The 14,361-nt window shown below is 33.7% G+C and overlaps 3 protein-coding genes across 4 annotated transcripts; 2 read left to right on the top strand and 1 right to left on the bottom strand.

Annotated features, from left to right (window-relative positions):
* Window positions 1–930: 930 nt before the first annotated feature.
* LOC123210591 (acyltransferase Pun1) lies at window positions 931–2,452 on the top strand. Its single transcript, XM_044629045.1, has 2 exons — window positions 931–1,574; window positions 1,646–2,452. Exons 1-2 carry the CDS (start codon window positions 1,107–1,109, stop codon window positions 2,282–2,284), a joined length of 1,107 nt encoding a protein of 368 aa, XP_044484980.1. The 5' UTR covers window positions 931–1,106; the 3' UTR covers window positions 2,285–2,452.
* A 1,493-nt stretch (window positions 2,453–3,945) lies between these two features.
* On the top strand, window positions 3,946–8,625 carry LOC123210314. 2 transcript variants are annotated; one of them, XM_044628589.1, is made up of 8 exons: window positions 3,946–4,325; window positions 4,408–4,477; window positions 6,140–6,228; window positions 6,338–6,413; window positions 6,787–6,836; window positions 6,926–7,264; window positions 7,598–7,636; window positions 8,050–8,625. In XM_044628589.1, the coding sequence occupies exons 2-8, from the start codon at window positions 4,408–4,410 to the stop codon at window positions 8,224–8,226; spliced, it is 840 nt and encodes a 279-aa protein (XP_044484524.1). In that variant the 5' UTR covers window positions 3,946–4,325; the 3' UTR covers window positions 8,227–8,625. The 2 variants fall into 2 exon arrangements, with proteins under 2 accessions (XP_044484524.1, XP_044484523.1); XM_044628588.1 differs by lacking the exon at window positions 4,408–4,477 and having other exon boundaries at window positions 3,951–4,325.
* A 1,529-nt stretch (window positions 8,626–10,154) lies between these two features.
* On the bottom strand, window positions 10,155–10,904 carry LOC123210474 (classical arabinogalactan protein 7-like). Its single transcript, XM_044628852.1, has one exon. The coding sequence runs from the start codon at window positions 10,811–10,813 to the stop codon at window positions 10,370–10,372; it is 444 nt and encodes a 147-aa protein (XP_044484787.1). The 5' UTR covers window positions 10,814–10,904; the 3' UTR covers window positions 10,155–10,369.
* Window positions 10,905–14,361: the final 3,457 nt, after the last annotated feature.

Below are 14,361 nucleotides of genomic sequence, written 5' to 3'. Positions count from 1 at the left end.
TAATTAATAAAACATAAATTATCAAAATAATTTTTATTAATTAGAAACCAAACAAGCCCTTAGGATTAAAGAGCCGGTACAACTCTGCAATGAAATTTGTCATAAAAAATTATATGTAAATTTGAACTAAAATATTTTATTGTGAGAGGATTTTTGTAAATTTCGCGTAGGCCACAAATTTTCTTTTTGTCTTCGATTGAGATGGCATCGGGTGGTGGTTTTGTAGAATTAAAAGAGGGAAAAAGACTAGGAACTGCTGTCTTGTCTACACATGTATTGTAGATCAAATATGGATAATAAATGAAATTTTGGATTATTTTATTTAAATGATTTTAATATAAAATCTTAATTCTCATATCATATGTGCCTCTCATTAAGTTTGCAGTTCCAACTAATTAAAATTCTTGCCAAATTCTACATATTCTACTTAGCCTTGGCTAGACTTAATTTACAGAGAACTGATGATCCAGCAAAATCCCACCTAACTTTGCCCTTTCTGTCTTTGCGTCGGCTCCATTACATTAAATATTATCATTTATGAGCTGCATGCATGCACCGCAGCAGCTGCCAACTGCCAGATTCTTCTATGCCATACAGTAAACGAAGGGCACACAGTAGCCAGAACCTCCGGTATGGCCCTCCGGCTTAGGATATTTAATCAAATGATCCAAAACTCAAGGACAATAATAACAACAGAAGAAAAAAAATTATGAGAATTTGACAGCTTGAACAAAGCAAATATAAGTGTTTTGTTGATCAATAATGAAAGTTTCATCTGAGAAAGCTTGGCTTTTTCGGGCTTCATTAGGCAACAGTCACCCAGAAATCCATATTGCTTTCTGGCTTTCCTCTTTAAATGAAAAGAAAAAAAACTTATATTAAGATATAGAGAGATTAGCTCTTGTCTGATAACCAAAGCTTAAAGAGTAAGGCTACTATTTTACTTGACGTCCATTTAGGGATAACTTCGTACGGAAAAATAAAATCATTCCTCATAAACATTTTTTTTTTTTAAATTTAATCAGTCAAAATTAATTCGACATAACGCTGCTTCCAACTCCTACAAATACCCACAAGAAGTTCAATTCGTTCACAAGTTGTCAAGTATGGCAGGGCAACATGGTGAGGGAATTGCAGTCCCCAATTTACAGATTGAAAGTGTTCAAACTGTTAGTCCAGACAAGGTAACTGATCCACTGCAGAGACGCCAAGTGTTGGTGTCAGATGCGGTTGGTTCATGGATCTACCGGAGGTGCTTTAACATACTTCTTTACTACAAGAAGGTGGTTGAGCATGAATCTGGTTGGATAGTAGCTGGTTGGATGAGGGAATCCATAGGTCGAGTTTTGGTTGATCAACCATTGCTCAGTGGAAGACTACGAAGAGGTGAAGATGGCCATGGTGGATTAGAAATCGTGTCTAATGATTGTGGCCTTAGGCTCATAGAGGCTAAGATCCCTATAACTTTGTCGGAGTTTCTTGACAAGAAGAATAAAGACGATGAAGCTAAGCTTGTCTTCTGGAAGGATGTTGATGAACAAAACCCTCAATTCTCTCCACTATTTTATATTCAGGTACATGCATTGACTGATTTTGATTAATTTTCTGTATGTTTAGTTGAATTCTTTTTTATTTTATCATTTAGGTGACCAACTTTGAATGCGGTGGATATTCAATCGGTATGAGCTGCAACATTCTTCTTGCAGACCTCTTAATCAAGGAAAATTTCCTGAAGAAATGGGTAAATATTCACAATGAAAAGCTTTCCAAAACTGATGATGCCCTCAAAACTCCCCTATTCTACCTCCCTAATCTCAAAAAGCCTAGTGGCTCCCCAAGCATTCCCATCATCAGCTCCGACCAAGGCAAAACTCGTGGCCAAACAGTGATCTTCAAAATTGCTGATAAAAATGTTAATTTGGAAAATGAATCGATCAAGAAAATCATGTTAGTTTGTGTTAAGGAGGCAGAGAGTCAGCTGGGTATTAAAATGGGACAAACTTTTCCACTCTTTCTGAAAGAGCCCTCCAACACCATCAAAATTGAAACTTGTTCGAGATTTGAAAAGGGGATGGTTCCATGGGAGATGAATCTTAGGAGTCAAGTCAGAAGTGAAAGTTGGGATGATTTAGGGGCCAATGAGATTGTTATTGAAAAAGGAAATAAACCTACTCGCGTTTCACATTGGATGGGATCAGCGATGGATGGACTTGTGATGGCACTCACATCTCCCCAAGGCGAGGAGGCTAGCTCTAAACTCAACGTCATTGTCTCGGTTCCTTGAAACTACAACATTTGTTCTCGGATCCTCTAAATTAATATTTGTTCGATCTGTGTAATTGGTTGATGAACATCAATCGTTTAGGTGTCAAGTGTAACTTCCTCATTGGGCTTTATAATGAAAATGAAGATCTTTCTGATTAATAATGAAAATGCTCATATTGTTATAAAATCCTGCGTACTTACGAAAGTTCTTAAGTGGGCTAGTTTATAAATTAGGGCTTATTTATTTCCTTTTTTTTTGTTTATGTTGAGATTGTCCATAATTAAACTCGTGGGTGTCTCATATTTTAAAGAACCTTGTTATATTTTCTAAACATAATAAATAAGTTTACTTTAGAGGATTATATAAAGGAATGAAAATGAAATGAAATGGATGGGAAGACAAAAAATTTACAATTTGGTCAATATAAAACAACAAAAAAATTATTGTTAACTTTAACAAAAAGTGATAAGATGACTTTAACGGAAAAGTGTTTTCAGCCAAACCTTTCGTCAAAAAATGCAATTTTTTTTTAAATAAAAATAATCAATGCACTAAATAAAATAAAGATTTAATCTTAATATGATATTATTGAATTCTGAACTCAAATTATTCTACTTGAAAATTTCACATATTTTACTATTTAAAGTTAAGTAAAAAATGATTTTAAAAATTAATAAAATTGATGAAATATTTAATTTTTTTTAAATATATAAATTTAAGTATTTAATATGTTTATAAAATTTTAATTTAATTATTGGTCTAACTAGCCAAAAATTTATCTGGGCAGGTTCCCAACAGGACAGTGTAATTCACTTTTTTACAGTACTAGGGAAAAATGGAAGTTGCCGACCCACTTTATTATGTTTCTTTGTAATGAGAATTCAATTAATGGCAGGTTTGCATTGAGTGACATGACAAGACAAGACGATGGGATGGATGTTTCACTAATAAATGAGGGGGTTGAGGAGTTGACAGCTTGGGGCATCGTTGTCGCAAATAAATGATTAGCAAATTGACAGTTCTATGTATACCCAGATTATTGTCCCTTTTATTCAATGAAAATTGATGGTAGTAATAACCAAAGTAGTAAACTTAGAGCGTAAATATGTAATTTGCTAAAATTTAGCTTATGCATGTATGTATTCTGTCACTGGTCAATTGAGGTAATTGAATCTCTTAATCAAAAGAATGAAGAGAATTGGGAGCTTGTTGAGGAAGTGAGTGAAGAAGAAATAGATGGCATAGGGGAAGCTTCTGATGAAGTAGGAGTAGTCCAGCAAATGTAGGGGAGTATATTATGAATATGAAGCAACATGTGTCACAGACTTGCCTGACTGATTTTGAGGGTTGTTGCTTATCAAAGAACAGTGATGGGGAGCAGAATGAGATCACTTTGGATAGTCACAGACTTGCCTGACTGATTTCATTTGAATCTTTGAAACGAAATGGAAGATGCCATTTGAGGTGACATTTGCTACGTCAAGTGAAAGATGGGTTAGGAATTGGACATACCAATAATTTGGAGAGTAGACTTTTGATCTATCAATTTGGGTGGGCTAGACTGGGCTGGATCTGGTCCAAGTTTCGTTACATATGACCAACCCAATAGCCAGACTCAACTCTTTAAAATTGAAATTCTGTTGGGAATTTAGGTACCATCTTCCAAGTTAGATACTAACCCCGGCAATACCATAGTCGACTTTTTCTTACGTGGCGATCTTGTATTGGAGCGACCTAATAAAAGTACATTGCTACAGATGGGTCCAGTTAACATAGAAATTTTGCTTCAGAAGCAAAAGCCTCTCGCAGCACAACAAAACGAAACAGATTTTGGACAGGGTAAACAAAGGGACTCCCTTCAGACTTTAGCTTCGTGAGAGAGAAAAGAATACACACAAAATGGAGAGCTACAGAAACAATATGGCGGTGACCAATCAGAGAAAGGCTTTTCAAGGAATTCGAATGGAGAATCCATTTACTTTGAAAGTGTTTCAAGTATTTACTGGCTTTGGCTTCGGTTGTGGTGTTGGAATCGGATATGGTAGCCCCCTAAATCTTGGTACAATCCCATTTACTCAAACTTTGAATATGTGCACTATTTATTTAAGTTTCTGTATCTGAAACTTGTTTTTGTCTGAAAGATGGACTTGGGGGATTTATTTAAGCCCAAGAATGGAGAAACCCATCTTCAATCTCTTGCGAAAAAATCATGTATGCATTAGTTTCTGTCACTTTGCTTTTAGTTACTAGTTATTTGGGTTTTTTTTTTTTTTTTTTTTTTTTGCGCTTATTTGTAATAGCCTATATTTTGAAATTATAACTTTTTATGATTGCATTTGGTTATTTTTAAAAGTGTTAGAATATTATAGTTTAATATTTGATTATTTGAACTGATGCCAAGAAGAAGGGAACATGGCAAGGTTATACTACTACATTGATGAATTGACAATAGTGTCAAATTGTCAATGATGAGACCTTGAAATTGAGTCAGTTTTTCATTTATGTTGAGTTAACACTTGAAGGGCAAATGATGGTTTTGTAAATTTTAAGGCTTTCTTAAACCCTATGGACATGTTAGCGGAGATGCACTGAGCTTCAGGTCAAACGGAGTTCTATAATCAGGCATAAGAAATTTGAATAGTTTGCAAACTAGTATATATCTACAGCAATGAGAATGGTCCAAGTTATTAGCCACAACTGTTGCCAAGATACTAATTCGACATTGATTCATTGTTTACTTACTGAGATGGTCCAAGGATTAACTTTTGTTGTCCTTCTTACTGCAAAATTTTTCATGGTTATATGTTAGGCTATAGAAAGGGTTATTAATGATACTAGCCAACCGTGTCCTGCTGTTGTGATCTTAAGCAATGTTCCTCTTTGCAATTCTCTTGTTCTTCTGGTTCCTTTGCAAATTTTCTTGCTGCAAATAGCAAAACAGATGTAATCTGGTTTAACTATCATATTTTGTGCTTCTTAAATTTGGAGCATTCCCAGCCATGTGTGCTACATTTCAAATTTGGATAGTCTATAATTTTTCCTGCTTCATGGCTATCCTATTTTTATATTTTTTTCTCCATTAAGTTGGCATATATCCTGCAATTGTAGAAGTGTATATTTATTACCACTCATGTTTCAGTTTGGTGATATATATATATATATATATTTTCCCCATACAGATTGAGTTTGCAGCTTTAGAGTTTAAATTTTATTGTGGTCTAGTCCATACCGTGAAAGATCAAGACCAAGTCCAAGATGTTTCTGTTAGAGAACAAGTCCAACAGCTATCCACCAAACCACGTGGAGCAATATTCTCCAATTGATTTTGTGATATTGCAATTGACCAATATTTGATTTAGTTTTATCAACTGTTGTATATAGATACTTTGACTGTTTTAATAATAAGTGTGTGAGATAAGCTTAACTCTCACATATTGTGTCTTTCTTTAATCCTTTCTTATACATATTCTTAATTTCTTTTAACATTAAGGGAAGCTTAACTTGTTCCCAACAAGCTTGCTAAAAGCAAAAATTTTTATTACATCTATTAATTTGTTCACAATGAAAGAAAGAAATACATTTTTTGATATATTGATATTATCAATTTTGGGCACTTTATGGTTCTAACAGGTACTCTTAACATGTTAACATGTGCTTCATGCTATAAACATATATGCTCATGGGGCTTATATTAAGACATTATATGAATGTATGTATTCAATGTGCTGATATTGTGTGGTGTTAAGTGAATTAAGCTGCTCTTTTTTTTCTTAAAAAGGTGATATGGTTGAGCAGGATTTTACCGATTCTGTCATTTACATTCGTCGGTGATAGTTTACTAACATAAAAAGTTTTATTTATATTGTGTTCAAGGTGCAATTCCAATGTTGAACCAAGTTATGAGTGCAACAAGAGGAGCAACTGGTGCTTTTTCTGGTGTCAGCAGACAAGTAAATGATGCTGTAAGTCATGTGTATGTGCTTTTACTTCTTTTGTTATTATTTCTTTTTTTTCACTATTTTTGGTTATTAATGTCTAAAGTCCACTTATTTATTATTTCTTATGAATCAGCTAAGGAAGGTGGGTGCTAAGAACATTCAAGCAGGCATTGGATGTGGAGTTGGATTCGGCCATGGTTTTGGAATCGGTATGTCATTTAGTTAGTGTCTTAAAGATGTGAATATTCTTTAGTTAATGTGCTTATATGTGGAATCTTACTTATATATTCCCTGTAAAATATAATGGTTCTTTGTGCGTTGCAAACTCATTTCATGCTTTGAGGTTGATGTTACTGAAGGATAATTAATATATAAAATCTTTGTTTGGAAAACTTACCATAAAAAGAGAGTAACATTTTTTTGGCAGTTTTTCCCCTTCCTTTTTCTTTCTTTTCTTCTTCTTTATATGAAGAAATAGTCACCAGAATATTGGCACCTCTTGATTCACCTCATCATACTTCTTCAACTATAGATGTAAACAATCTCTTTATTTGATGGCTGAATTTGGTATTTGCATGGTAGGCCTTGCTGTGAAGCCTAGTGTGATAAATAAATTCCAATCCTGTCTTGTGGTATGTATCATTTTATCTTTGTGACATATAATATTAATTATTAAGGTTTTTTATTCTTTTATCTGAATTTTTAACTGTAATTCTAATAGCAAGCAGTCACAAACTTGGTGATGAAGTTTGGAATGTCTCCCAATCTGTCAGTTGGCCAAGGTGTCCTCCCAATGTCTTTGCAAACTGGCATGGGATTGACAAATGAAACATCAAACCAAAACCCAATTGGCAATATAATGCAGTTGAGTAGTAAAATTCCAGAGCACACCTCTCAAGTGCTGCCTGGCTACGGAAATATGGATACAGGTTCAACTTTTGAAAAGATTGCATATAAAAGTACTCCAGTTGATGCATCTTTTGGCAGAACCGAAAAAGTCCTCAGTAGTTTTCTACAAAATCCAGTGTTAAAGGAAGAGCGCTCTGACATAAATGAAGTGGTATGTATAGATGAATCTCTTGCTCTGCATGCTTGGTAGATCTCAGTAGGTTATTTATCTGTCTATCAAATTAGTGTACTTGCCAGTTTTAATCATTTAATATTGTCATTATACCAATGCTTTAAAGAGTGCTGAAAGTGTATATATACATTTTAAGGCTTGTCTTTGTACAACTGTAAATGGAGATCCTTGACGAGTTTCTCTTTGGCACCATGAGGTAATGTCGTAAATATTATGGATCTTGGTCATAGGCTTGATTGTTGGTGTATTTGTTTTGTATTGTCATGCCTGAATGTGCAAACAGGTTCTGACTTGTTGGTTGTACTTCTGTAGGCTGAGCGTTTGCGTTCTGAAAACAACTTGCTTCAAATGGTAATGATTTACATAATGAAGTACTCATTTAACCTTTTTTCAGTTCAATTTTGACCTGCTGATGTTATTGTTTTCTTGGAAATTTTTTATTATCCATTGGAAAAACTCAAAAAATGCTGGAACAAAACAGATTTATAAGAGGTCAAGTTTCCTGAAGTTGTGTTTTGTTCATGGATTTTGTTATTCCCTCGCAGTATTAATTTCTTTAGTAGTTAAGTGTCATTGGAGCTGCTGAATTTGCTTTAATGAATTTGTTCTTGACTAATATGACAAAGTGCTGAGTTTTGTTACTTGGTTATCTGTTCTATTCTTTTTCCCTTAGTGGCCTTTGTCAACAACGTTAATTTTTATGATCTGTCTAACCAATAGACATTGCTCATCTTTAGAACTGAAAAAAGTTCCCATATTTCCAGGTATTGAAACATCAGCAAGTCATTGAGGAACTTATGCAGGAGAATGAAAAGCTACGTGAAATCCTTGTAGAAGACCTGAAAATACCTCCCAGCAAGCTCCTTGCTAGTTACTCAAGTGGAAATAAACCTACATGTACTGATTGTTTCAAGTGCCGACGGAAACAAAGAAAAAGATAGCTGCAGAGTTTGATAAATTGAAAGAAAAGCAATCAAACACCACACCACACCACACCACAAGAATCTTAACTGAAGCCCCTTTCGACCAAGGGACTTTGAACCCCTGGTTGGGTTTGAAACCTTACTAGCCAGTAGGATCATTATCATGGTTTGCCGGTAGTACTCAAAAGTGATGGCAAAACTAACTCAAGCACAAGACAATTCTAAGAAGATTACTAGTATAAAAATTGATGCAGGACTAAACGAATTGTGCTAGGAGGTAATCTGACATTTTGTTTTGAGGTTCCATGTAAAGAGAAGTGGAGTGAATTTTGATGGCTTTCATCCATTTATGTGAGTGTGAAGTTTTGTGTTGTTTAAACTCTCAAATATATTTGATGATAACTTTTTGTTGTTGCATAGTCTCTTTTAGTTCCTAATCGACTTGACTGATGCCCTTATAGCAAGCCAAACAATCGTCTATTTAGTCACGTAATAAAAAATATATCAAACGATACAAGATGATTAAAACAAATTAGAATTAGATCAACTGAGCGGAACCGGTTGATTTAACAGAACAAAAAAGCCTTTCAGGTTAATATATTTTCAGTACGGTGAACAGCGAAGTTGACTTATGAGTGGGAGAAATACAGATGCAAAAGAAATCTGGGTAGAGGGGTCGGCTTTAAATTGAGATGAAATTTTTGGGAACAAGGTAAAGTAAAGATGAAAAGGGTTATGATGACTGTTAGTCAGCTTTTTATAAAAGGAATCCAATGCTTTTATGGCTGCTTACTTTAGCAAGAGCATACTACTTTCCATTTGGTCCGAGAATCTTATTTTCTTTATCTTTACCCGCAAAATGAATCAGTTCTCTTCTACATTTTCAGCTGTAAACAACCCACTTCATCATTAATGGATACTGCACTGCAAACTTCGTGCATAAAAAAAAGGAACATCAGTTTTATGGTAACCTAGAAACTTTAATTAATAACCATTTATGATGAAATAAGGGGACATAAGATACATATTGAACAATGTTGTTTTGATCATTTTGTTCCACTTACTCTCATGCGATTTTGTTGTGGTAACCTGTCTACAACAGACAATAATCAAAGCAAAATAATTCTTGAAAATTTGGAGATTTCACTTGTCAGTTGTTCTTCTAACAACAATCTTTGAAAAGCTAAATATCACGTCCAAGTGTTATTAGGTTGTGATTATGTTGAAGAACAAATTCGCAATTCTTAAAAGTAAAGGTCCTTTGATGATGTATTACGGAATGAAAGTGAGTTGTTTTTTTAGTAATAATCTTTATGACCTCAAAGAAAAATCTTTCTTCCTTGCTCTCACAAACACACAAATGTTAGTGGGGCTAACACAGCATGTGAATATCACTTTCCTAGTCATTTTGATTTGTCTGAAGACAGACCCACCACCACCACCACCACCACCCCCCATCTCCTCCATATGCTTCCACCACTAAATAAAACCCCATTTTTCTTTTTAACTCTTCTTTCTCCTTCACTTAGAAAAAGGCCAAAAGCCACCTGCCTATTCATCCTCCTCTCCTCTCCTTTTCAATTTCCTCACTTCCACATATTTTCTACCTCCTCTTTCTCCTTAACAGCTAGCACCACCTAACTTTTTCCTCTTCTTCCATTCCATACTTCCCCACCACTACACTACCACATAACTTTCACAAACAATTCCATCTACCTCTTCACCAACCCACCCACCTAATCTTCGCATACTATAATACATTGCCTTTCATAAAAATGCTTTCCTTTCTCTGTTTTCTCCTCTTAATTTGTGGTACAATGAATTTAATTGTTGGCTTCATGTATGTGTGGGTGTGTATTGTTGCCAAGAAAAAACTATTACAAATATTGTAGGTTTTCCTTGATGAAAAATCATGATGTAGCATAATTGATGTAGGGAGCATAAAATAAGCACAAACAAAGATCACAAAGTCTCTCTTATTAAGTCAAAATGATGTAACATCCCATTGATAATCTCCAAAACATGCTCACAAATCACAAATGGAAGTCCAGGAATCAACCAAAAGAAGAAAACATAAAGAATACACAAATGATAATCATCTAAATTAATCTACACGATGGAAAAATAAAAGTTTAAAACAATAATTGATGACACTCTATTTCTAAACAAAGAGTACTAAAGCTACTCCTCCAATAAATGCCAACAAGGCCATGATATTTCCACGAACAGAAACTCCAGAACCAGGATTCGGTGCGGGACTTGTGGAACCTGGTGCTGGCGCTGGTGGAGGTGGAGGTGGAGGTGGAGCTGATGGCGTTGCTGCGTTTGGAGATGGAGCCGGTGGTGGACTACTCTCTGGGGGGGTCAATGTTGGGGTCAAAGCTGGTGGCGGAGTACTCGTTGGGGTCGGTGTTGGGGTCAGCGAAGGAGGTGGGGAAACTGAAGGTGAAGGTGCAGCTGCGGTAGGTGGAGTGGCGATTGGAGTTGGAGTTGGAGGCAGTGAGATTGAAGGTGGTGGTGATGGACCTGGGGCTTGAGCCATGGCTGAGGATGCTAGAAGAGCGAGAGAGAACATCAATAGGAGCATGGCACGTGAGTGAGCCATGCTTGAGGCTTTGTTTATTTTGTTAGGACTTAATAATAGTAAGAATTGAGAAGCGAAATTGTGAGGCGGAAAGGGGAGAGTAGTAAGGTAGCTATATATAGAGGAAAGTTTGGAGCAATTATACACTTGGCAAGTTTCAGCTGTTAGTGAATGAACATTTTATGCTACTCGGCGCTGTGGTTGACACGTATTGTAGGAGAATTTAGTGTTTTTTATTTGACAAATAAAATGTCGAATAAAACATAAAGCAGCAAATATGTCCCCGGTTCTAGAAGGTGTTTGAGTAATAATGCAACTGACAGTATTAGAAATGGAAATTTCATTATAGATTTAAGGTCTTTCATTCACTCTAACCTTTAGCTAGATGAACATTCCTTAACCTTAACCATGATGGTGGTGAGATTCCTTTATAAAAAAATAAAACAGAAATAGTGATGAAAAAATATTTTTATAATAAAAAATGAGGATATATGCATTTTTTTTCTCTTCGTCTTATCTCTGTTCTAATCTCTATTTTTTTATATTAATATTTTTATTTAAAATGTTAATATATATTTATAATTTTAAATTTATTTATATTTTTATTATATATTATGATGATTAATATATGATATATGTGATATTTAGAATAATAAATTAATTTTAATTTTAATTTTAATTAATTTTATTATTTAATATACTTATATTATATTTAAATAGTATAAAGTAAAATTTTCTTTTCGCAAAAATAGAGATAAAGAGAAATTTTTTTTAAGTTAAAAAAGAAAAAAAAAATTGAACGAAAATTTTTTCTCATGAGAGACAGAGAATCTTTATTGTCGCTGGGCTAAGGATTGAGAACGGTAGTACACAAATTCTATGTCTCAGATCAGACCCAAAATTGCCTTGGAGTGTGCTAAAACTAAAAATTCAATAGTGGCAGTTTATGTGGAACAATTTATTTTGTGCACGTTGTGAGATAATGAATGGTGAGGGAGGGCTTTGGTGCTTTTGTGGATAATCACTAAGTAAAGGCCTAATAGCGCATGTTTTTTTGGAAGAGTCGAGAACAAGTAACAGTGGAGGCATAGTAAGTAAATGAATATTTGCAATCAGGGCTGCCAACCTGTCAGGATAAAAAGAAGCGACATTTTGTGATTTCCCCACCGTCTCTAGTAATTACCGGGCCAAACGAGTATTTCTCACCTAAGTTTTAGTCTAATGTCAAAATTTTGTTTATATAAGAATAAAATCTTGAGATCTCACCCAAAAACTGTTAATGTAAATAATATCTATTAAGATAAGATTAAAATGATAAATTTACCCTTATAAAATAAAATGATAAAAATACCCCTCAATATTTACAATTAAAATGAAATGATAAAAATTTTATCCAAGATTTGAAAACCTATATTTTCTCTCTAGAGTTTTAGTTTTTCAAATAATTTCTCTCTTTTGACAACCTCTAGCAGTCTCTTTCCCTTTTTCCTGTCTCATCCTTATCGTAGAAAAGGGAACTTCATCTGAATGAACTCATCTTCATCTCTTGAAGATCTAGTCTCATCATGTTTATTGCTCGAAAATCAGGTCTTATTGTTGATTCAATCTTGTCATCACTTTGGTCTCATCGTAGCTCAAAGATTTTTTCATATTGTTACTCAATGAAGATAATTTTTCATCTTTATCGATTCATCTGAAATCAACAAAGGTAAGAATCACCTTCGTCAATTCATCTGAATGAAAATAATTTATCTTTATCTAGATGAAATTTAGTCTTCTCCAATGAGGTAGAGACTGGAAGAAGGGAGAAAGGAGGCTAGAGACAGTTGGTTGTTGGAGAAGGATAGGTTATTTGAAAAATTGAAATTTTATGAAGAAAATATAGTTTTTTTAAGTTTAATCATAAAGTAAATTATTAATTTTTTAAATTAAAAGAAAAAATAATATAAATTTTTAGGACTTTAGGGTTTAGTGATAAAATAATAATTTTACCCTTATATTTAATAAAAAATTTTGACAGGAGGTAGTCTATAGGTAGATATTTAAATTTTCATTTATTAAGAGTATGTTTTAAAAATTTAACTAAATTTTGGGTGGGACATAGTTCTTCGGCGTATTTACTGACGTGTCCCTTTCCATCTTGTGCATATAGCCGCCCTATGACTACTTTCCATCTTTCATCTTGATTTGTCCATTTGTGTGTTAAATTTATTAATGAAATATTTTAATTTTTTTTATAATTTATCAAAAGATAACAATGTTTTACATCTTAACTGAAATTAATTTATAATTTATTCTAAAATAATTATAAGATTCCTTTTTTCCTCTTAATTAATAATTAAAAAAACTAAAAATTAATAATTTAATTATTAAACTAGGTTTTGACTCAGATTTATATGAGCCACCCTTAACCTAATTTATTGAACTAATGATAATATTTGATTCAAATCTAATTATAACGATGATAAAAATTAGATAAGAAATAATAGTATGTAAATCACAACAAACAAAAGGTTGAGGTTGAAGTAGAAGTAGAATAATCAAGCAGTTGTTGTTAATACTTTTAACAATAGGTATATGCGTAAAAATGGTTAATGTTAGCTGTCACTTCAAGTAAACATTGCAAGAGTAATGTCAAGCGAGAGAGACAACAAATATAGAAACAACAACTTTTAATTATGAGATGTGGGCCATAGACTAGAAAATCAAACAAGATAACACATGTTCATGTCTGAGCTCGAAGACTCTTGCAAATGAAGTCATGGAGGTGAAATCCCAAATAATTTCTTCTCTTGATCTCACGTGGTGGTGAGATCAAACTTTTTGAATTAAAACAATGAGTTAAATTCAATTAAGTCATGGTTAAACAATATTTCAGGTAAGAACATAAGGTAGTAGCTAAATCTACCAGCTCCCTCTAGATTTTTTTTCTTTTCTGCCAATAAATAAGAAAAGAGAAGAGGAAAAACAAAAATTACCCTTTTGTCAAACTTTGGGGTGGAAAAAAATCTTCCGGCCTAGCTGACTCTATAAAATCTCTTGATTGTCTTCTTAAATGGATACAAATTATTTATATATCTGACAATTAAACAAATGCTTGGGTAAACTGTGTATTTATAAATTAAATCATACATTACTTGTAATTGCAAACCAAAACTTAGGTTACTTGTAGGCTAAAATATGATAGTGAAAACAAACAACGTGGGGAATTTCTTTCCATTTCCAAATGGCCTGAAGAGATTAATGGTTTCGTACATATAATTCACAAAACGACATTGCTTGTTGGTTCTTCTTGTGTTGCACGTTCCAAGTCCTTTTCAGAAGCTGTAATTTGACCAAAATATGAAATTTAAAAAAAAAAAAGAAAAACCCTCCATTTGGCTCGGACTCATAATTCTTCCGTTCTTTCTTTTTCAAATATGGTAAGATCAAAATGTTGCATACAGTGAGTTAAATGATACAATTATTGGGCCACAAGTTTCCATCAAGAGAATGGCCATTATCTGCTCAACATAACTCAACTCAAAGCACCATTATGTCAGTACGGGACATGATGTCGGACCCATTCA

Source organism: Mangifera indica, chromosome 3, assembly GCF_011075055.1.
Source record: "Mangifera indica cultivar Alphonso chromosome 3, CATAS_Mindica_2.1, whole genome shotgun sequence".
In the NCBI taxonomy this organism is placed as follows: domain Eukaryota; kingdom Viridiplantae; phylum Streptophyta; class Magnoliopsida; order Sapindales; family Anacardiaceae; genus Mangifera; species Mangifera indica.
The sequence above is the reverse complement of the archived record's forward strand: the minus strand, read 5'-3'. Positions and strand labels throughout refer to the sequence as shown.